Source organism: Mirounga angustirostris, unplaced genomic scaffold (assembly GCF_029215605.1).
Source record: "Mirounga angustirostris isolate CCGP_5_RB_7025 unplaced genomic scaffold, mMirAng1.0.hap1 SCAF_5, whole genome shotgun sequence".
In the NCBI taxonomy this organism is placed as follows: Eukaryota; Metazoa; Chordata; class Mammalia; order Carnivora; family Phocidae; genus Mirounga; species Mirounga angustirostris.
The window spans coordinates 88,759,680-88,784,178 of record NW_026991713.1 but is presented as its reverse complement, the minus strand read 5'-3'; the positions used below and the strand labels follow the sequence as shown (position 1 = coordinate 88,784,178).

The 24,499-nt window shown below is 38.3% G+C and overlaps 1 protein-coding gene, 1 long non-coding RNA gene and 1 other non-coding gene across 3 annotated transcripts in view; 2 read left to right on the top strand and 1 right to left on the bottom strand.

Annotated features, from left to right (window-relative positions):
• The window catches only part of SLC15A5 (solute carrier family 15 member 5), an 81,579-nt gene that overhangs the window by 17,446 nt on the left and 39,634 nt on the right, over positions 1-24,499 (bottom strand). The window contains exons 6-7 of the mRNA XM_045869668.3: positions 18,079-18,267; positions 7,092-7,220 (exon numbers count right to left, since the gene is read on the bottom strand). Of these exons, the coding sequence (XP_045725624.1) occupies positions 7,092-7,220; positions 18,079-18,267 (318 nt within the window). The remainder of the gene's footprint in view (positions 1-7,091; positions 7,221-18,078; positions 18,268-24,499) is intronic.
• On the top strand, positions 804-24,001 carry LOC135364456 (uncharacterized). Its single transcript, XR_010411602.1, has 7 exons — positions 804-975; positions 1,529-1,693; positions 5,738-5,865; positions 10,046-10,181; positions 16,433-16,589; positions 16,697-16,861; positions 23,696-24,001. It is a non-coding gene; the product is annotated as an uncharacterized LOC135364456 (long non-coding RNA).
• LOC123845056 (U6 spliceosomal RNA) lies at positions 3,774-3,880 on the top strand. The gene has a single exon (XR_006790905.1). It is a non-coding gene; the product is annotated as a U6 spliceosomal RNA (small nuclear RNA).

The following is a 24,499-nucleotide window of genomic DNA, read 5'->3' as shown; positions in this document are numbered from 1 at the left end:
TTATCTTTAGTAAATAGATGTATGCTTATCCTTGGCACAAAAATAACATTGGAACCCATAGAAGTGAATTAAATTACCTAGTGTGAATATTGAGAATGAGGACAAAAAGGATCCCAGTATTTAGACTTGAAAAACCCCATGTTAGAGTTTAGATGGAGGAGGAATGTCCTGCCAAAGAAAGAAAGGTAGCAGCCAGACAAGTGGGGGAGACCACACACACACACAGACACGCGTGTGTGTTTCTGTGTGTATGCATATCTAATTCTATCTAGAATTGTATGTTTTCAATACAAAGGAAGCTCCACTAAAGACATGGGTCCATGACGTCAAGAAGAATCTCAGAGTACTGCTTTATTTCATCTCATCCCAATCCAGACCTGGAATTAAAGCTGAATAGAATACCTGATGTCCTCATTTATGGAACACATTCTTTTTTGAAGAATATTAAAGTGCTATACCAGATCATCATATCCATGATAATCCTAGCCCACTTGGAAAAAGTTGAGATCCCACTCAATTTACAATAACAACACAAATCATTATTTCTGTGCACTTTAATTAACCTGATGCTTTATATCTATCTCCTCTAGTCCTTATAGAAATCTTAGAAGTTATTAGTGACACCATTTTAGAAAAGGAGAAATTGAGACTCAGAAAAGTTAAGTAATGTGCTCAAGATCTCACAGCTTGTTAAGGGCTGAGTTGAATTTGAATTCAGGTTTGTTGACTCAAAAATCTGCCCTTTCTACATCTTGTGAGCCAACAGCAGTGGATAGTTGCTTTCCATAGTCTAAGGGGTATTTTGAATTCTGCTTTGCAGTGTTATGAACCCTGAGGCCTCTGAGCAGCTCCAAGGGTCTGTGTGGGGCCAAAGTTGGGCCAAAGACATTTTGCTTTGGATCTTTCAATCACCTGCACATCCATAACTAAGATGTCACTTTCCACTGAATTCTGTTTTGTCATTTTCATCAAAAGGTAAGCTGTGGTAGAATAAATTATATCTGAGATTCATAACTTCATTGTACAAGGAAGATTCTGAATCTATTTCTGACTGAAGACCATGAGCAGGATTTGCCTTCGAGAGTTGGTGGGGGTCTATCAAGTAAACTCCAGAAACACTGGCATTAGACCAGTTGATAGGCAAATAGAGTATGGCTTGGCTAAAAGTAAATGATGGGGTAGCAGGCTACTTTCCCCGCTTAGGTCTAAAAATCTCCTCTCAAAACCCGAATGAGGCTGAACCTGAGGCACTGGTATGAATTTGAAGAAAATATTCTGAGAAAATAGGCATGGACCTATGGAATCCGGTTAAATAGCTTTTCAGGTGCATAATTATTTTCTTCTAAGTTTACTGCAACTGTAAATTCCTCTTGCAAGAGCGACTCGGTGATTCATGCTGGCATGGTTGTCAGTGGTCTCAATAATCACAGATATTCAAATGAAGAATGTAAAAGATCACATTTTTAATTTAAAATGATCTTGATGGGAATCAAACAGCTAAATTCTTTGCTCCTTTCCTGAATTCTAGGAGGAAGGACTAACGGGGACAAGAAGATGTATTCCTTCAGTTCTTGATTCTGCCCAATTATCCTTTTTCCCTTAGACATTTTGCTTTGGATCTTTCAATCACCTGCACGTCCATTACTAAGATGTCACTTTCCACTGAATTCTGTTTTGTTATTTTTGTCAAAAGGTAAGCTGGAACCCATGAGTGTGAGAAAACTGATCTGGTTGCTAATGGGATATAGTGGAAATAAGCAGTTTGACTGACTTCTTCACTCCCTCATATTAGCATTGCTACTTTTAGAGAAACTGTTCCTGAAATGATTAGTGTAGGAGGATGGGTTTAGTCTTGTATCTTCTCCTTTAAAGCACTCAGAGTTAGAGATCCTAGAAGGATCAGTTTTCTCACTTGTACTGAAAATGTCACTCTAACAGTTATCTGTCTGCACAGTGAAGTTTTGAGAAATCTTTTGAATTTACCGCATTCACACCATTCTCCATCATGGTGCTAAAAATGACTAATGCGGCTTGGAGACTGGGAGACTGTGAGAGCCGATCGTCTATCCCAATCATACACCAACACTCACACACACTCACATACACACATGCTCAGCTGACATGAATCCTTAAAGTTTTAAAATATCTTATATGCTAAATGGAATGTGGAGGCGTGTGGGATGCTTAAGTACATAGTTACGGTATTGGTGTCACTCTGGTTGGTTCTGTCAAAAAAAGATTGGTCTGGTTGTTTGACTAAAAGACTGTTCTTGTTTTTAACCAAAGGGGCCACTATAATATGTGACTTATTTTCTATTTAAAAGAATCTCTGGTATGAAAATGATCAAATGCATTATTTAATTTTATCCTCTCGTCATCTCTGAGAAAAGTGGATTCCCTTTTTTTAAAAAAGATTATTTATTTATTTATTTGACAGAGAGAGACACAGCGAGAGAGGGAACACAAGCAGGGGGAGTGGGAGAGGGAGAAGCAGATTCCCCGCTGAGCGGGGAGCCTGATGTGGGGCTCGATCCCAGGACCCTGGGATCATGACCTGAGCCGACGGCAGACGTTTACAGCTGAGCCACCCAGGCACCCCTAGCATTCCCTTTTTCAAATAAGAGGACAGTCTTAGGGAAGATGGTGACCTACCGAATGTCATGTATACAAAGGATCACTCTTTCTTAGGGGCCCTAATTAGTTACATAAGCCAAGTTAGGGTCACAAGAACCAAATCCTCTAAATAAATGTCATTTCCTTTCTTGATGAATGCTATTCTGATGGCTAAAGGGATTTTCACAAACGCAGATATATCCTTCTCCCAGAAAAACATATGACAAAGTGTCCTGTGACGTCATTCAGGGAGTGATGGAGAAGTGCATGGGCTGAATGATGGTAATTAGATGAAGTGGGAGCTGATTACACCCAAAAAGGGAAGATTAGTTGATAACTGGCAGTGAGTGAGTTCTCTAGGAACTTTCCACAAGGCTCTATTTTTGGTCCTGTCCAATTCACCAATTTTGTCAATTACCTGGAAGAAGTCTAGGAACTTGCTTACTAAGTTTGCAGATGACACAAAGCTAGTAAAGAAGTAAAGATTAGTAATTCACTGGGTGACAGAATCAAGTTTTAAAAATGTCTGTTATTTAAGATGATGAGTTGACATTTATCAAGGATAAAGTCTTGCATTTAATTAGAAAGAAATTGTGATAGGATGAGTGAAACTGAACTGAGAGCAACTGTTAAAAACAAAATAATAAAAAAAAGGTTCACGTTTTAATTGACCATAAGCACAATGCAACTACTGAAAAAGTCAACACAATCTCTCAGAGAGAGAGAGAGACACCAGGTTGATAAAAGTAACATCTTGAGTATTGTGTTTAATCCTAGAAGCCATATTATTGGACCATAGCCATCTCTACTGAGCACTTACTGTGTGTCTTAATTACTTAATCCTGATAACAGCATGATGAACTATGTATTGTTGTTATTGGCATAGAAACTGAAAACACATACCTAGACTGTCTGGATTTGAACATTGTACCTCACTGTTTCTCTGAATATTTCTCACATGTTGCAAAGTTGGTATGTGGATAGAAAATTAGACTTATGCTATGGAACATAGTTATCAGCAGATGGGCAGACACAAGTTACGTTCAAAGCAGAGAATTTTTCTGGGTGTTAGGTGATGCTGGTACATCTAGTTTTGGGTACAGTGTTAGACTAGATGGCTTCTGCCATTAACATCCAATTGTAAGATTCTAATTTATTGGGTGTTTGCTTCGGCAGCACATATACTAAAATTGGAATGATCCAGAGAAGATTAGCATGGCCCCAGCTTAAGGATGACATGCAAATTTGTGAAGTGTTCCATATTTTTTGAGCACTGGGTATTATAGGCAACTGATGAATTATTGAACTCTACATCTGAAACTAATGATGTACTACATGTTGGCTAATTGAATTTAAATTAAAAAAAAAGATTCTAATTTATTGGGAGAGGACTTAATGTAACACAGTATTATCATGAACAGCAGCAACAACAAAAACCTTTAAAAGTATAAGCAAATTGAAATAATTAGTGGTAATTTAAATGGTGTTCTCTTGAATACAAGGTTAGAGAGCACCCCACTCACATCCATGTGGCTAAGATGTCCTCGCCATTTGTCTTTGGTAAACTCTGCCAAAATCATATAGACTTTGGTTTATCCATCTTTTATTATATCTAGAATATTATCAATAATATCCAACATGCAGACCCCCATCCGAGGAGGTTGTTTTTCAGAACTAACAAGTGTCATTAAAAGGTCCTCACACTGGGTGACTCCTAATAGCTATTTGGTGTATTAAAAGCAATGTTGATGTTGATTTCAAAACACCGCAAGGGTCAGATCTCTGTCAGATACTCGTTGTGATGACTCAACCACTTTGCTTTCTTTTTCCTGTTTTAATTATTACATTTCAAAAATAAGGATAACATTACCTTTATATGATTGTTGCAATAAATGCAATAATGTAAGTAACAGTTCCTACCATATTATTCAGATTCTCAAGCAAAATGTAGGTTTTCAATGAAATGGATTGCAAGAATAATTGTGTGTAATAGAGAATTTGCCTGGCCTCTGTCCTGGGTCCTGTTTGTTAAACGCTAAACCCTTTGAGTTTCCTGAGTAATTGGAATGTCTTTGTTATTCATGGTGGGCCTCTCCAGCCCCACCTGATGGTTTATACTAATGAGATGACTGCAGAAGGGGCTGGCCAGGCAGGAAGACCAAGCAAGTGATTAGAGGGTTGAGGCTTTGAGCCATATGATAGGAGGGAAGAGGCTGGAGACTGTGTTCAATCACATGGCCAAGGGTTCAATTAATCCTGTGTACATTATAAAACCTCATTGAAAATTCTGCACCCTGAAGTTCAAGTAAACTTCCCTAGTTGGCCATATTCTGTGTATTGTCACACATTGGTACGCCAGTTGGCCACTGCATCCCTGAGGATGAAAGAAGTTTACTTTTGGAACCCTCTTAGATCTTGTTCTGATTTGTAGTTTTTTGCTACCTTTAAGCTGTAATCATAAGTACTGAGCTTTCCTGCGTTCTGTGAGTCATTCTAGCAAATTGTCGAACTGAAGCGGGTCTGTGGGGACCTCCACATTTATAGCCAGCTTATCAAAGGTGACAGCAGTCCTGGGGAACCTCTGAACTTGTGGCTAATGACTAAAGTGAGCACAGTCTTGTGACATTTGGCCTAACTGGATACGTTCCCCAAACATACATAGGGAAAATGTAGATTTATATAAAAGGTAAACTGATAATAATATTTGACTTCGTAGTTCTTCTAGAATATGTCAAATGTGGTGTGATTATAGACATTTTTAAAAGCACATTTTCAGGACACCTGGTGGCTCAGTCAGTTAAGCGTCTGCCTTCAGCTCAGGTCATGTTCTCAGGGTTCTGGGATGGAGGCCTGCATCGGGCTCCCTGCTCAGCAGGGAGTCTGCTTCTCCCTCTCCCCCACTGCTCCCCCTGCTTGTGCTCTCTCTCTCTCTCTCTGACAAATAAATAAAATCTTTCAAAAAAAAAAAAAGCAGATTTTCAGAAACATCCTCATTGGGTAATGTTGAAGAAAATAAACATATGCTGAACACATAAGATGTTTAAGTAGAGATATAGGTAAGACTTTTCCAGGTTACCTTATAAAACTCTAATACCAGTGCTTTGTTTCTTGTTTATACATAAAGAATCTAACCACCAGAGCAGTCAGTAACTTGCTGCCGTTCACACAGTTGTTATGACGGTTTGAATTTTCGTCCTTTGAGAAATGGAACCATATCTCACAAATTCCATGTAGCACAGAGCCTGGCACACAGTAAGTATTCAATACACACTTATTTCGTTTTCTCAGTTAACTAAGACAAGGGCAATAATTTATCTTATTAATGATTATTAATCAATCATTATGATTTAATTAATGATAATAATCATTAATCAATCAAGGATTGTACATTTGTTCCCTAGAACTCTACTCCACCTATCATCAAATTTATCATTCTTAATTTTACTGCTTCCCTACACCCCTGGAAATTTTGTGAGGATTTGGGAGTGTTTATTTCCTTGTCATGGTATTCCCCAATGTCCAGTGTTGTGCCTGGAACAGAGTGGGTCATCCATAAATATTTTTTGAATGAAGATAGTGTTAAAAAGGGTTTCTCATTCATAGAAGTTAATTTTTCCATAGTTTGAAAGTAAGTAAATTAAATTTGTTACAGGAGAACACAAACCAACACTCTCTTACATTATTTTAAGTGCACAACTGTAAGTACCTTTGAAAGTAGAGAATAAACTTTTGTGTTTTCATAAAATAAGCAAAAGTAAATTTAGAAAAAAAAAGTTAAGCCATGTTAACATCTTAGAACAAATAAAGGAAAAAGCCTGTAGATCTAAAATACAGCCAAAGACATTTCACCATGACATCTAATCATTGTCATCTGCCAATTTTTCTGTTAGCACATGTATGAGTACTACTTTTTTGTTGCACGTGAATTTTTCAGATGGGGTTTCTCCTGATCAATTTCTATGGGAAAAATTTTCCAAGACGATTTGCTATTCAATTCACGGTCTCTTTTTGATTGCATAGACATGATTTCTGGAAAATCACAGGGAAAAAAGATCATCCAGATACCCCATTCTCCTACATTTCCACAGGACTTACCTTTTCTGAGGATTATCTATGCCAACTATGAGGCATTGTTGATATGACCTTACTGAAAGATCTAATAAGAATATAACGAACTATTTGTTTTAAAATACCCTAGAGAAAGACAGCAGACAGGGTCTCATGAGAAGTGACATTCTGTAATTACCTCCTCCTATCAAAAGAAAAACAATTCCCAGAAATTAATGAATACAGCAAGAGTCTATTTCCTATCTTAATTCTATCTTAATTGCAAAAGTGGATCAATTAAAAAAAGACCACACTGGCAAAGCCCTTCTTTTAAGATTTTGTCTCCCAATTCTCTAGTCATCAAATCGATATATATATACATATATATATACACACATATATATATAAATATACCATGAACCTATTTTTACCTTCTGAGATGAGATATACCAACTCCACTAGCAATGCCCCCATGAAACAACCAAATCCATTGAACAGTGTCAAGAAATTCATAGAGGTTCCTCTGATGGTATTCGGAACAAATCTATGTATTACAGAGACTGAAAGGAAAAGAGAAAGTCAAAATTTAGAACATTCCCTGTAAAATACTTCCATAGATGTTATTCAAATTAGTGTTGATCATACCTCAAAGAAAGTTTACTGATAAAGGCAAAATTTGGGTTGGACTTCGTTAAAGTTACTATAATAAGACATACTATGATGTTACAATTTACATATGTCTAAAAGGAGTAAAATAGGGGCACCTGGGTGGCTCAGTTGTTAAGCGTCTGCCTTCAGCTCAGGTCATGATCCCAGGGTCCTGGGATCAAGCCCCGCATCGGGTTCCCTGCTAATGGGAAGCCTGCTTCTCCCTCTCCCACTCCTCCTGCTTGTGTTCCCTCTCTCGCTGTGTCTCTGTCAAATAAATAAATAGAATCTTTAAAAAAAATAAATAAAAGGAGCAAAATATGGCAAAACATACTCTTGTATAGCTACAAGGAAAATTTAACCTACTTGGTGGTTTGTGTGTCCCAACATACTCATCCAAATTTCACCCCCATTTAAATATTTCTTATTAATTTTGGGTTAGGGTGAGGCTTGTACTAGGTAATATGACAATCTAGTAATAAGGTCTATGATTCTGTGATTCTATGTAAATCATTAGTTTCCCCATAGAAAACTTGAATTTATCATATAAAATTAACATGGAGGTTAAGAGGATGGGTTCTGGAGTTAGACAAGTTTTTGCTAAAATCTCAGGTCAACTATCTACTACCTCTGTAATTTTAAGTAAGTTACTTAAACTTTCCAACCTCAGTGTTCTTCTCTATAAAATGGGAACAATATCATCACTCACTTGCAGAGGTGCTGTGGCTCTTACTTGCTATAATGTATGTATAATACTATAATATATGTAAAATGCTGACTTGTAGGAACTGAATCAGGTTGGCTATTTTTTTTTTTTAAAGATTTTATTTATTTATTTGACAGTGAGAGACACAGCGAGAGCAGGAACACAAGCAGGGGAATTGGAGAGGGAGAAGCAGGCTTCCCACGGAGCAGGGAGCCCGAAGTGGGGCTCGATCCTAGGACCCTGGGATCATGACCTGAGCTGAAGGCAGACGCTTAACGACTGACCCACCCAGGCGCCCCATGGTTGGCTATTTTTAACAGTATTAATCTTACCAAGTCAAACGGCTCCTACTTGTGCGAAGTCCCTTACATGCATTTAAATTATCCTATTTATGGAGAGGTTACCTAAAGAGAGACTATAGTTTAAGCTTCAGGTCTCCAAAAGGGTTATCTTCCTTCTCCCAAGTTATTGTTGGGGTAATGGTGGCAAGAGGTTGAAAAAAAATCATGGAGGAAAAAAATTTTTTTAGAAATTTCAATCACAAATAATTTTTTTGAACAGACTCTTGATTATAGAGAACAAATTGATGATTACCAGAGGGGAGGGGTTGGCGGGATGGGTGAAATAGGTGATGGGGATTAGGGGGCACACCTGTGATGAGCACCAGGTGATGTATGGACTTGCTGAATTGTACACCTGAAACTAATATAACACTGTGTGTTAACTAACTGAAATTCAAATAAAAACTTAAAAAGCGCCCCCCCCAAATTTTTCTGGTATCAGACATAGATGAAAATGAGTATATCTGATTTTGTACATATGATATTAACTATATTAAAATATGCATGGCAACCTTAGGAGTACATGCTAAAATATTTACAACATTTATCATGATATGATATCTGGGATTTGCTTCAAAATTATACAACGAGGAGAAAGAGAGTGTGCAAGTGAGGGTAGAGATGAGACAAGTTTGGCGGGCGTGAAAATGATTGAAGCTGGAATGTGAATACACAGGAATTTATTGCACTAATCTCTTTTGTATTATGTGTGGTGAAAAATTGGAAGGAAATACATAAAATAACAGGAACAGTGTTAGCTTTGAGTGGTTGAATTATCGGATTTTTAAATTTCCTTCTCCTTCTCTTTTGTACTTTGCAAATTTGTCTACAGTGAGAGATCATAAATAAACATTAAAGTTCATTTAAAAAAGAAAAGTGGTGATAGAAAACCAATATACCGGAGAGGCTAAACCTTTAGTTTCCTTTTCTTTTCTTTTTTTTTAGATAAGGGGGGACAGAGGGAGAGGGGGAGAGAGAGAGAATCTCAAGCAGGCTCCATGCCCAGCACTGAGCCCAGCTCAGGGCTCGATCTCATGACCCTGAGATCATGAGGTGAGCCACAATCAAGAGTTGGATGCTTAAGTGACTGAGCCACACACGTGTCCCTTAGTTTCCTTTTCTAGAAAGAGATCTTATTATCACTTCCCTTCTCTCTCAGGAAAACGTCACCCCTGGTTTACCTGCCCTTTACCCCAGAAAAACTCTGCATTTGTTCAGCCCTTTTAAATAAACTTACTAATACGTGATGTAAATGTATTCATGTGCCTTCCTAGCGTTCATTTAACATTTCTATTTTGGTTTCTGCATGTCCTCCACGTGTTTTTATTTATCATCCATTAAACATTCAAAGGAGTCCCTATCTGTGCTCCAGGAAAGAGGCTGCGTGCTGAGGCTGAGGCTGAGGCCACCCTCCGCTCAGGTACTGGGGCATCTTTCCTAGATTTTCCACTCTGGGCAGACGGAGAGCAGAGACATGCACGGAGCTAAGGGCAGTGCTAAACAGGCAGTTAATAGCATTAATACCATAAATACTTATTGGAGGTGAAGATAATGATGGAGATAAATAAAATATCGTGGAGAAGGTCTTCAAATATCGGCGGCAAGGGGCCATGGGTACCACAGCTCTCTTGTGGAGTGCAAATCACCCGCAGGAGCCCGAGGCCAAGCTCACAAGTTTTTTTTTTTTCAGGGAGATCCGGAGGACAATATGAGGGAAACGCTGACGATGTTTTGGGAAGAAATGATTCACTGTTATAAAAAGGATTTGGCTTATGAACTTTCCTTTCTATAAATATGAGGAGACAAACAATGGGCGGAAAGACTAAGTAGGCCGATTTCTTTCACTGAGAAAAAGCAGAACGTACAAGCCCATTATTACTCTGCTAGTTAATTATTAATCCTATGCTTTTCTCTTGCTAGAACTTCTGGTGCAGTATATAATTCATGAACACACTTTGCCAGTTCTCTGCCTGCTGGTTAATCTCTCTTTGGTGTCGTTTTAGTCGTTTTGAAAGCCTTTGGTTCCCTTTTAGAGGACTTAGCTTTTCAAGTCCTCGGAACTCCATTTTCAGGCACCGGCTTGCATGTTCTGATCTCTTTCAACTTTAGTGATCATCAACCTGATTTTTTAGGCTCTGTGGTACTTCTTTTTGCACATAATAGCATAGATAGTATCCACAAGTCTGCCACTATTCCAAAATTCTCATTTTACCATGAAGACACAGTAAAGAATATTCAGTGTGTGTGAAAGCTGGTCTTGCCAAGGAGAGCTGAAATGTGCCTCCAGGTAGAGGCTGGTTAGTGCTTGCAAAGATGCCCCATCACAGCATCTGGGCAATCTACAGACCGTGGGGCTATAACCACCTTCCTGAGGCCCCTGGTACTGGGGACTCATTGCTGAAATTTCTTTTACTCCAACTGTTCTTAAACTGTTAGACCGATTATGTTTGGTGAGAAGTTATTTCGAACACGTGTAAGAGAAGTACCTCAGTCCCAGAAAATGGAACTTCATCCTATTAGCCATTTTCAGATCATCATTCCTTCCTCATCCCTAAAAAGCTTCAGCTTATTGTTTCTGATTATATCAATATTATTCGATGGTATCACCTAATACTTCTCTTTTGTGCAGGCATCTGTTAATCTCTAGGACATTTTCCTCTGTTACTCAAAGTCATCAGCTCATCTCTCCTCGTCACATTCTCCAGTTCTATTCCTGCCTCAGTTCCTGGCAATTTTATCGTATATAGAGACCACCCTTCAAAACTTCCATTCTGCTAGATCTTGATTTCTCAGTTCCTTGAACTTCTTTCTAGTGTCCTCATCCTCCACTCTACCTTAGCCACTCATTACCATGCTCACACCCTGAACCTTGTCCCTCAGACCAGGAGTTGGTGAACTACCATCAGGTAAGTTTCGGCCTGCCACCTATTTATAAATAAAGTTTTATTGGAACACAGCCACACCCATTCATTAGATATGCCTATGACGGCTCATATACCACAATGACAGAGTTGAGTAGTTGTAACAGAGACTGGTGTGAAAAGCCTATTTACTATCTGACACTTTTCAGAAAGTTTGCCAACCCATGCCCTAGGCCAGTAATTGTAAGCACTCCATAATCTCAACTTTCATCCCCCTCTGACTACAACTTCCTGTCTTCCCAGTTTACTGCCTGCTACTCAACCACAAAAATGTTTTGACTCCTTCAGGACCTCCACTCTATCGCTCCTTTCATTATTCCTCTTTCATGAGGAACATAAAGGTATGCTCCTACTACTCTTTTTAGCCAAGTTAAGTCCCATAGTCAATTGTTATGATCATATTCTTTAACATACCCTCATTCCCTTGCCTTTCTCTTGCTTTCTGGAAATTGATTGGCCCAACAATTCCCTCTCTGCCATCTCTGCTCCTAGATCCATGCAGCCTAATGTTTCTGGAAGAAACACACAAAACCATGTTGACCAACTCATTTTAAATTCCTGACCACACACCTCAAATGGTCTCCTAATGCACCCTGGCAATGTTCTATATCTCCCTAGTGCATTCACTCTCTCATTGTCTTAGACAACAATTTCATACCTCTCTCTCTCCTCAAATCCTCAACTATACTCTCCCATCCTCACTCAGAGCTCATGGCCTGACGTCCTACTTCACTGAAAAAAAATCAATCAGCCAGAAAAGAATTTCCACAGAAATCTTCTCGCCTATTTATGCACTCATGAGTTTCTGCATCTACACACTCTGCCCTCCAAACTGTTACCATTGATAAATCATCCTTGCTACTATCTAAAGCCACGTTCTCAACTTGTAAATTAGATCTCAAACTCTCTTCTTGCAGTAATTTCCCCCTCCCTAATATCATCAACTGTCCTCTCTTTTTGTTTAAATTTTCCCTCTCTTTTGAATCATTCCCACCAACATGCTGTATGATGCCATTATCTTTCCTTCCTCAAACACAAGTAAAAACTTGTTCTTAACCCAATTCCTTTGTTGGCTACTGTCCCATTTCTTTGTTCTCTTTTGCAGCAAAATTCTTAAGATAAATTATCTGTAGTTCTTCTCTTTCCATTATCCCTTAAACTCATTCTAACAGGCTTTAGAGCATTCCGATATCCCACATAAGAAAGCTCTTTTCCAAACTGCCAATAACTGCCAAATTGCTCAATCTGATGGTCAATTCTCAGTCCTCATCTTGTTTGACATATTAGGATCATTTGACGCGGATGAACACTCCTTCCTCCTTGATACCATTTCTTCATATGACTTCTAAGATATTGCTCTTTTGGTTTTGCTTTTTCTTGCTTGTCACTTCTTTTCTCTCATCTTTGCAAATTTCTCATCTTCTTTTAATGTCTTAATGATGACGTGCTTCTGGGTTGAGTTCCTGAATCCTCTTCTTTGTCTATACTGACTCCCAATGTGCCCCAATGCCCTTGGTGATCTCAATTAGTCCTGTTGCTTTAAATACCATTGATATGGTTATGACTCTCAAATTTGCTATATCCCCTAGTTCAATATGAAAATACATACGTGGATATCCAATTCTCTATTTATCACTTCAACCTGACATTATTTATGTCCAAAACTAAACGGGTGATTTTTTCTCCAAAGCTTGTTCCACCTGTAGCCTTTTGTCTCTCTGCAGGTGACAACTCCATCCTTACAGGTGCCCAGGTTGTAAACTTTGATGTCATCACTAATTCTTCTCTTTTTCTCATATCCTGTTGTTCCTTCTTCAAAATATAACTAAGCTTGGATTATTTCTCACTACCCACACTGCTACTATCCTGGTCTGAGGTACTCATTTCTTTCCTTAATTCATCAATCTTCTATCTTTTTCCTCACTGTAGTATATTCTTAATCTATCCTTTTCCTCAGGGTAGTATGTTCTCCACAGCAGAGAGATGGGTTCTTTAAAAGTGTAAGTAATATTGTGTCATTCCTTTTCCCATTTCTCTCAGAGCCCAAGTCAGAGTCTTTACAATGGCCACTCTCTTCCTCACTCTCCTCCAACTTCACGAGACCCCTTCCACTTCATTGCCAGATATACTCCCATCTTTGCATTTAAGGACTCCATTGCTAACAGTAATGTGTGGCTGATTCCCTCAAGTGTTTCAAGTCCTTGCATATTACCTCTCATTGAGGTCTATCCTGATCTATCTCTTAATGCTGCAACCTGCTACCTCCTATGCTTGGCACTCCTGAACCCCCTTATCCTGTTCTATCTTTTCTTTTTCTATGGTACTTATCACCCAATATGTTCTGTAATTTAATTATTTATTACATTTGTTGTTTATTATCTTTCTCCCTTTGATAGAATGTAGGTTCTACAATGGCAGAAATTTCCATCTTTTTTTTTTATATTGATTTGCCTTAAGGTTCTCGAGTAGTGTTAAGCATATTGTAGATACTAACACAGTATTTTTTGAATAAATAAAACAAACACAAGTTATGAGATAGCTGGAGTATTACAATGCTATAATTAAGACATAATTTGAAAAGTTTTCTATGTGTGTTTTTTTTTTCTTTCTTGTAGATCATCTCCAAAGTATAACATGACTTAGTATGGTCAACAATGTCCACTGAAATTTGGGGAGTAATCCACTGTGCTTCCTTGCTCAATGCCATCAATGTAGGACATTGTCATTAATTTGAGTGATATATTTTTATTGTACACACATAGAAATAGCTATAGATTTTATTAATTTGTTTATTCAGTATATTTATTAGTCATCTGCTCTGTACATGCACTTTTTTTTTAAAGATTTATTTATTTATTTGAGAGAGTGAGAATGAGAGAGAGTACATGAGAGTGGGGAGGGTCAGAGGGAGAAGCAGGCTCCTTGCTGAGCAGGGAGCCCGATGCGGGACTCGATCCCAGGACTCCAGGATCATGACCTGAGCCGAAGGCAGTTGCTTAACCAACTGAGCCACCCAGGCGCCCCATGTACATGCACTTTTAAGGAAGGAAGTACATTAGAACATAAGGATGGACAATAAGGATAAGAATCTTGACTTAAAGATCGCACATTCTCACGGTAAGAAGCAGGCAGTAAATATACACATATAAATAAGATAATTGCAGGTCCTGACAAGTGCTATTAGAAAAAATGGAAGAGGGCAATGGAGTGAAAGTGATAGGATCATCTGGACAGCCTCTCTGAAGAGATAATCTTTGAGAAAATTTGATGCTGAGAAGAAGCCAGACACTTGAAATCAGAGGAAAGGGGATTCTGGGTAGAGAGAAGAGCAAATACAAAGGCCTTGGGATGAAAATAAGTTTGACACTTTAGAAACACAGAATGAAGATCATTAAATTTCTAGTGGAGTGGTCAGAGGGAATAATGTTATAAAATGTAGTTGGAACAGTACGAGAGACAAAACCATGTACAGTCTTATTCACCATTTAAGGAATTAATCTCCAAAATCCTATTGAGAAATCAGAAATTTCTTTTGGAAAGAGCATGATGGCTGCTTTGAAGAATGGACTCCTGGGGCAGGAGAATAAGCAGGGAGACAAGTTAGGAGGCTCTGATAGAATTGGTGTGATAATGGTGACCACGGAGACTGGCGGAGAGCAGAGAAGATAGTGAGACACGGCCAGATTGAGATTACATTTCAGAATAAAGACTAAGTCTTGCTTTTGTATTAGAGGTGAGAAGTAAGGGGAACAAAGGGATTTAGGATGACTCATGTGAGAAAGACGCAATTTCCCTCACACTACCAGGTCCTTGGTGTTCAGCTTGTGGTAGGTGTGGTAGAAAGAGCTATGAGCAGGACATCTGTGCTTGAGTCCTGAGTCTTGCCCTGTTCATTCAAGTGAAAGATTAGAATACTAATAGTAGCAGCACACATCATAGTTGCTAATTATTGAGTGATGTCTATATACTAGATACTCTGCTTTTTCCTCTACATAAAATATTTAACTTAGTCCTGACAACAACCATTCCCCATTTTATAGATGATGAGAAAGGCTCAGAAACGCAGAATAATTTATCTAGAGTCACACATTTAGTCAATGGCAGAACTGGGGTTAAAGCCCTGGGTTTAAACTCATATTTGTCTGATTTTAAGACCATAGATATTAACCACTATGTTGTACTGCCTCCCAGAAGAGTAATTCTTTTTTTTGTTTGTTTGTTTATTTGTTTGTTGGTTTAGTAATTCTTCAATTTACAGTTCAAAACACCCTTCACATGTTGTCATTTAATTCTCAAAGAGTAGTCCCCATTCCGATTGATTCTTACACTGCTGCTGTGATATAAGGAAGAATTTTAATTATTTCCATTTTAAAAGATCAGAAAGGTGAAGCTTAGAGGTTACATGAATTCTCAAGGTCACAAATGTAGTAAGTGACAAAGCTGGGAATCAAAACAAAGTCTTCTGGTTCTTACCCCATGATAAATAGCAGATAAGACAATTGACTTAGTTGGATGTTGGTTTCCTGATGGGTAAATCAGGGAAGGGTAGACCAAGTGGTTTATATTACATGATCTGCCTTTTTAATAGTCTATGGTTTTAAGTACCACCTTGGCTTTTGTATGTTGAACCACTATTGCTAAGCTGGCTGGGAATTTCCTGACTGCATTCATTCATCACCTGCATTCATTACCTTGCTTCACTTCTAGCTTACAGAATTTTGGCTACTTCCAACAATTTTCTGGAAACCACATCAGGGAAGTCACAAACATTTGTGTAGTGACATTCTTTTATAGTTCTTTTGTATTTCTTGTAGTGTCAAACATTGATAGCCACATCTTAGAATCTCATAAAACAATTTATTTATATAAAATGTATTGAGTGGAATGATTTAAAATTATAAAAAGAAGTCTAATACAGGGGTGCCTGGTTGGCTCAGACAGTTAAGCATCCAACTCTTGATTTTGGCTCAGGTCATGATTGCACGGTCAGGAGATCGAGCCCTGAGTCAGGCTCCTCGCTCAGTGGGAAGTCTGCTTGAGATTCTGTCTCTCTCCCTCTCCCTCTGCCCTTCAACCCCACTCTCTCTCGCTCTAAAAAAAAATAAATAATTTTTTTTAGTTTTTTTTTTTTTAAAGATTTTACTTATTTATTTCAGAGAGAGAGAGAGAGAGAATACAAGCTGGGAGAGGAGCATATGGAGCAAGAGAAGCAGACTCCCCGCCAAGCAGGGAGCCTGATGCGGGACTCCATCCCGGGACCCCAGGATCATGACCTGAGCCGAAGGCAGATGCTTAATCAACTGAGCCACCCAGGTGCCCCAAATAAATAAATCTTCTTAAAAAAGATATCTAATAGACATATGATTATAATTCCATAAACTTTCTTTTTCTTGTCTTTTTTTTTTTTTCATTTTTGAAAGGTGGACTGCCACATGCAGCACCTCATTTGGATGTGTCTGGAGTCTTGGAAACTTGGCTACCCTACATTCTCCTACAAATGGATGCTGAGAGCTTGTTTGGAGGTTCTAGCATGGGAATGCAGCTACTCATATACTCTTGACTGAAGAATGTTCCTCTTCTATGGGGTAAGTCATCTTTTTCCACCTAGTGTGCAGCTTTGGGAGGGATGCACGTTCGGTGGTGAGGGAAGAAGGGAACACCTGCCTAGCCAACCAGATCAGCCGAATCAACCCTGAAGATCAATGGGGTGACAGATGTCACAGTCAGATCGCCTTCACATCCTACACAGACTTTATTAATTGCTTTTATTTTTACCTTTTTCAATGAATTGCTTTGGTATCATATATGTATGTATATGTATGCATATATATGTATATCCTTATTAAATATGTACAGTTAAGGAATTTGGAAATAACTGGAGATAATAGAATAATTGAAGATTTTGGACAAGTGAAATTATCAGAACTGTCATTTAAGATGATTACACTAAAGGTCATGTGCTGATTGATAGAGTGGGAGAGATAGCAGAGGTAGGAAGATAGGAAGTTAAAAAATAATCTTGGTAAAGTATAATGAGTTACAATCAGGGCTACCACTGCAGGGAAATATAAGGAAGGTAAAAAATAAGATGCAATAGATTACACTGATAAATACACACACACGCGCTCACACACACACACACTGCTGTACTGCAAGAAGTCACTAAACTATCTTGATGAATTTTAAAGTGGCTAGTTTAATTAATATCAGCAATCTAGATAATCCAGAAAACCCTGGATATTTAATAAAGTTATTTTGAACCTGTCTTATGAAACACTAGTGATCACACTTAATTTAGTATAACTTAATTTAAAGACATTGAGTTATCTGGAAAATTGACTCAAATTTTCATTTCATTTGCATGTTTATACATTCTCAGAGTGCATTATAAATGTCATTTTTGGAGGGAGTGATACGTGAATTTATCTGTGAGTGAGAGGGTGGGAGGTGGGAAGAAGAAAGACAGAGAGGAGAGTTTTCATCTTAGTATATTGGACTTGTCTTCTAGGTTTTAGCAGTTTTTTCCTCCTGTTGTGTATTTGACCAAATAGTTACTGCCTTTAACTAAGTTTGTAAATCTTTCCTTCCACCTACATTCAGGTAGAATTAATACTTGCTCTGTATCTGGTAGATGAATAAAGAGAAATTAAACATTTTTTTTAATGAGGTTGATAAATAGGCTTGTTTCGAAGCATTGTGGGAAATCTCCAGGGAGTGAATAGGTCACCAATGGCTTGAGGTGATGTGTTCTGTGTAAAGACTCAGTGTGTTCTTACATGCGGTGATGAAATCGTTTACTCACAGACTGGGTTGACCAGTGTTTCAGCCACTCCAAGTAAAACGTACTGAAGAACCAGGTGGAAACAGGGCATGGAAGAAATGGTGAGGACTTTGCCTGAAAGAGGCTGCTCCATTGGAGGGAAGTGTTTTCTGTGTATTTCAAAGAAGCCAGCTACCATCACAGACAATGCAGCAGAAAGATTTCCAGTGACTGCAGGAAAATAATACAGACAAAAAAGAAAGAGAGAGAGAAAGAAAAAGCCCTAAATCAGTGTAATAGGCCATAGCATTTCTTACACATTGACACTCGGGATGTTTCCTCAGTGTTTTTTGCCCTGGGAATATTCAGGTGGCAGCTAACTCTGTTATCTGACTATCTTGTGCTTTGACTCTGGTCTCTCAGAAACAGCTGTATCGATTCCCTATTTCCCGACTTACTGCATAGAGTGCCTCTGGAAAGTTAGTTAACCTCCTGATCACTTTCCTCAGTTCCAAGGTGGAGTTAATGATGCTTACCTTTGTAGGGCGACTATGAGACTTCAATAAGATACTCTCCTGGTATTATTATAACAGCTCCTGGTAGCAATAGGGAGCAATTATTGAAGATAAAGCAATAGTTTTGAATTTTTGTCCTCAGATAAGATATATTATTTTTGATAACTTTTTAAGATTTATATGACTCAAAAATAGTTTGGGGGAAATGTAAAACAAAGTGATCTCTTCACAAGGTTTTAATGACTTAAAAATGGTTTGACCTCAATGAGATACCACCTCACACCAGTCAGAATGGCTAAAATTAACAAGTCAGGAAATGACAGATGTTGGCGGGGATGCAGAGAAAGGGGAACTCTCCTACACTGTTCGTAGGAATGCAAGCTGGTGCAACCACTCTGAAAAACAGTATGGAGTTTCCTCAAAAAGTTGAAAATAGAGCTACCATACGACCCAGCAATTGCACTGCTGGGTATTCACCCTAAAGATACAAATGTAGGGACCCGAAGGGGTATGTGCACCCTGATGTTTATAGCAGCAATGTCCACAAGCGCCAAACTATGGAAAGGGCCAAGATGTCCGTCGACAGATGAATGGATAAAGAAGATGTGGTATATATATATGCAATGGAATATTATGCAGCCATCAAAAGGAATGAAATCTTGCCATTTGCAATGACGTGGATGGAACTGGAAGGTATTATGCTGAGCGAAATAAGTCAATCAGAGAAAGACATGTATCATATGATCTCACTGATATGAGGATTTCTTAATCTCAGGAAACAAACTGAGGCTTGCTGGAGTGGTGGGGGTGAGAGGGATGGGGTGGCTGGGTGATTGACATTGGGAGGGTATGTGCTATGGTGAGCGCTGTGAATTATGTAAGACTGTTGAATCACAGACCTGTACCTCTGAAACAAATAATACATTATATGTTAAAAAAAAAAGAAGAAGAAGATAGCAGGAAGGGAAGAATGAAGGGGGGGAAATCAGAGGGGAGACGAACCATGAGAGACTATGGACTCTGAGAAACAAACTGAGGGTTCTAGAGGGGAGGGTGGTGGGGGATGGGTTATCCTGGTGATGGGTATTAAAGAGGGCACGTTCTGCATGGAGCACTGGGTGTTATATGCAAACAATGAATCATGGAACACCACATCAAAAACTAATGATGTAATGTATGGTGATTAACATAACATAATAATAATAAAAAAATGGTTTTAAGTAATTCGTATTATCAGTCCTCAGTTTTCTGACATTTCTCTGATCTTTGCCGAGAAATATAAAGACTAGAAACTTCTGTTTAGAAAAAAATAGTAAAGGTGAATTAGTTAGATAAAGAATATAAATGGAAACAGTTATTCAAAAAGTCATCTCACTCTTCTTTTCCTTTTACTCTTGAGAAATTGTCTAGAAAATTTTGGTTGAAAATGAGTAGGGATTTTGTTATGATTTTGTTACAGTTTATATCCACTGCAACATTCCATTTCTCAATTTATCATTCATATTATTGGACTTAATCCAATCGTTAGAGCAGAGGCCAACTTGAGCTTGATGGAATTTACTTGAAATTTAGAGATAGTCACATTTTGCTAACTTGCATAAAATTTCAGATAAGGCAAAGCTTTCAATTGAAAAAAATCAATCTAATGTTTAAACAGCTTAGTGTTTGTTTTGGTTGATAGAGAAACTGGTAGGTAAATTTTTTGATTATATCTCAGTATTTAAATGTATCTGTAAAGTCTGCTCTTTACTGAGTCTCTAAGAAATAGAAGGTGTAAAGAAAAGGGTGGAAATCTGAATAACAGGAAATTTGAGGAATTATTTATTTATTTTTATTTGAAATTAGGTTCCATAAAGGCTCATTCAGAGTGGGGTTGAGATTTTGGTTCTTCAAACAGCTCATATAAAAAATTTGAGTTTCAGGGCACCTGGGTGGCTCAGTTGGTTAAAGCAACTGCCTTCGGCTCGGGTCATGATCCTGGAGTCACTGGATCGAGTCCCACATCGGGCTCCCTGCTCAGCGAGGAGCCTGCTTCTCCCTCTGACCCTCCCCCCTCTCATGTACTCTCTCTCATTCTCGCTCTCTCAAATAAATAAATAAATCTTTAAAAAAAAATTTGAGTTTCAATATTATCTACTTTTAAGATCATATTCATCATATAATTGCATTTATTTAGATTACTTGGCACATTATAGGCTCATCAGAAAAAGAGCTAATATGTCAATTCAATTTAGTATTTACTCTCTTCCTGCTCTATGCAAGGCAGTATGTTAGGCACAGTTGGAGATATAAGATTAAAAAAATATCTGTTCTCAGTCATTGCAGACTCCTATTCTATTGGGGAATCTAAGAAGAAGAACTTTCTAGCTGGGGAGGTGAGAGAAATAATTTTATGCTTTAGAGAAAGAAGGGTGTCCATATGAAGAGGTGAAGGCAACATCATTGGCATGAGCAAAAGCACAGAGTTGTGAAAGATTCAGACAGATTTTCAGAATAGTGAGAAACAAGTTATTTGGGCGTCGGGCGACAAGATAGATTGGGGTCAGATCATAAGAGCCATTTAATATATTTTTAAGGAATTTGTAAATTGCTCTGAAGATAATGGAATCACTGAAGATGTGCGACACAAGTGAAATGATTAGAACTGTCATTTGGGATGATTATTCTAAAGGCTATGTGCTGGGTGATAGAATGGGAGAGATAGTGGAGGTGGGAAGATAGTTAGGAAGTTAAAAAATAATCTTGATAAAGTATAATGGGGGCCTAAGTTATAGTCATGGCTCCCAATTCCAGGAAACATAGAGAATAGAAACATAAGATGCAATAGATTCCACTGATAAAACCATAGCTAGAGCAAGGAGGAAGCAGATGTTAATGTTGAGTATAAGTCCAGGTGACTGGAAAGATGGTAGTGCCAATAATATAAGTAAGACCCAATGAATCATGGAACACTGCATCAAAAACTAATGATGTGATGTATGGTGATTAACATAACATTAAAAAAAAAGACCCATGATAGGGAGAAAATCAATTTGGTTTTGAGTTGAGGTAGAGGCACAAAGAGATAATTTAAAGAGAAGTACTCAGAAAACAATTGAAAATGTGAATCATAGGTCAGAAGATGGGTTCAGTCAAGCGATAAAGGTTAATGAATCATCCATGGAATAGAAATTTAAGGTCAGGTGAAATTAAAAAATGATGGGGAGAAAGGGAAGAGAACATCTAAGCAACGCTTTTAAACATATTTGCATGTAGGGGCAAGAAAAAGAGCTAAAACCATGGAAAGAAAGGTCAGAAAGATAAGTAATCTCTAAGGGAGGTTTTCAAAGAGGTGGTTACACAAAACAGAACTTTTGATCTTTCCCCTACTTCTTCTTCACTCTTCCCCATCTCCTCCAGTACCTTCACATACTCAAGGCAGAAATCTGGGGTCCTCTGTCTTTCCCCTATCTCCAAATATATTCTTAAGTTATCCAGATTCTATTTCAAAATACATTGTGAATTAACCTGCTTCACTTTATAGCCACTGCCATCATTCTAGTCCAAGTCATTATTATTTTTAACCCAGACAATGTGCAATAACATATTTAATGGTCTTCCTGTTTTCACTCTTGCCCACCTATACCCTAGTAAGCACCTAACAGTCAAGGAGATCTTGTATAAATGCAAACTCAATGTTACTCTTCTGCTTAAATTCCTTCTATAGGTTTGCATACAGTTAAGATGAAATCCCAAATCTTTACCTGTATGGCCTGTATGATCTAATCTGTGCTTATCATCTCACTCTAATTGCTTGCTACTTTCTCCTCTCTGACCATTTTTCAGCCACATTTTTTGTTTTTTCTTGCCTATCTTAAATTCATTCCCACCTTGGAGCCTTTGCTTTGCTCTTCTGAAACATTTTTCCCTACTCTTTACCCACCCACGCTTGCCACTGATATTCAACATATTACTGGAAGTCCTAGCCAGAACAATTAGGCAAGAAGAAGAAATAAAAGGTATCCAAACTCATCAAGTTGTGTACATTAAATATGTACTGCTTTTGTAGATCAATCATACCTCAATAGAGTTTTTTTCATTATTTTTTTTTAAAGATTTATTTATTTATTTGCCAGAGAGAGAGAGAGGGAGAGTACAAGCAGGGGGAGTGGCAGGCAGAGGGAGAAGCAGGCTCCCTGCTAGGCAAGGAGCCCGATGCGGGATTTGATCCCAGGACCCTGAGAATAGAATTTTTTTTTTTAAAGAGACTTATTTTGGGGGCACCCGGGTGGCTTAGTTGGTTAAGTGACCAACTCTTGATTTCGGCTCAGATCGTGATCTAAGGGTTGTGGTATCGAACCCCGTGGTGGGCTCCATGCTGTGGGTGGAGCCTGCTTGGGATTCTGTTTCTCCTTCTCCCTCTGCCCCTCCACTCCAACTTGCTTGCATGCAAGCATGCTCTCTCTCTGTCTCTCCCAAAAAAATTTTTTTAAAAGAGACTTATTTGGATTATTTTAGGAAGGTCCAACCCCTATTGTAATCAATAGGAGTTGCAATACAGAGAAAATGGAGAGGAAGTTATATTTAAAAAATAAAGGAAAATTTCTCGGATTGAGAGAACAGTGAGAATACCTGTGAATAGTGCAATGGTTATAAAGGCCTTTACCAGGGCACAATAAAATGGCGTCTTAGAATATCACTGATAGAGAGAATGCTCCAGTCAGGAAAAGAGGTCATAAACAGGAAATAGCATCAGAAGGGCACTGGGCTTTTCAACAGTCTTTCAAGTCTGTGGATTTTATTTTATTATTTTTTTAAGATTTTATTTATTTATTTGACAGAGAGGGACACAGCGAGAGAGGGAACACAAGCAGGGGGAGTAAGAGAGGGAGAAGCGGGCTTCCCACTGAACAGGGAGCCCAATGCTGGGCTCGATCCCAGGACCCTGGGATCATGACCTGAGCTGAAGGCAGACGCTTAACGAATGAGCCACCCAGGCGCACCAGTCTGTGGATTTTAATCAGAGCAATAGCTTCAAAATTATGAAGAAAAAATATTTTCAACCTAGAATTCTATGTACAATCAAATAATCACATGTAAGGGTAAAAAGACTTTCAGTCATATAAATTCTTGGAAAATTTTACTTCCCATATACCCTTTCTTAGGAAGCTGCTAAAAAATAAATGATAATGAAAGAGGAAGTAAGTCAAGAAAGAAGAAGAGGTAATTAGAGATCTAACAAAAAAGAGCACCAGGCAGCCAATCTAGAGGACCATCATGAAGACAGAGATCAAGGGCATAGAAGTCTGCAAGAAGATCTCCAGAGGAAGAGGAGCCTCTACTACTACATTACCTTATGTGTTTTAGCACTGGGACAAAACTAGGGATAGTACGGTGAGACTGGTAGAGCAGTTTGAAACTTAAAAAATAAACAATTTTTTAATGAAATAATTGGGAAAAATCACATACTTTTTAAGTACAGAAAATAAATTTTTATATGAGAAAATTGAATCAAATTCTTTGGTTTTGCCATGAGTGTGTGTGTGTGTGTGTGTGAAACTGATTGCCAATTTAAATAAAAATATTTCTATAATCATATTATTATTATTTTTTAAAAGATTTTATTTATTTATTTGACAAAGAGAGACACAGCAAGAGAGGGAACACAAGCAGGGGGAGCGGGAGAGGGAGAAGCAGGCTTCCCGCTGAGCAGGGAGCCCGATGCGGGGCTGGGTCCCAGGACCCTGAGATCATGACCTGAGCCGAAGGCAGACGCTTAACGACTGAGCCACCCAGGTGCCCCTATAATCATATTATTTAACAGTATTAGACAAACAGCACCTAAAATTCGAAAATGATTTGCCTCTGGGAACTATGACTGGATGGTGGAGAAAGCCAGAGCTGGACACCATTACTTACTATTGAAAGGCTTTCAGCATTATTTGTTTGCTAACCTGTTTCCTGAATCT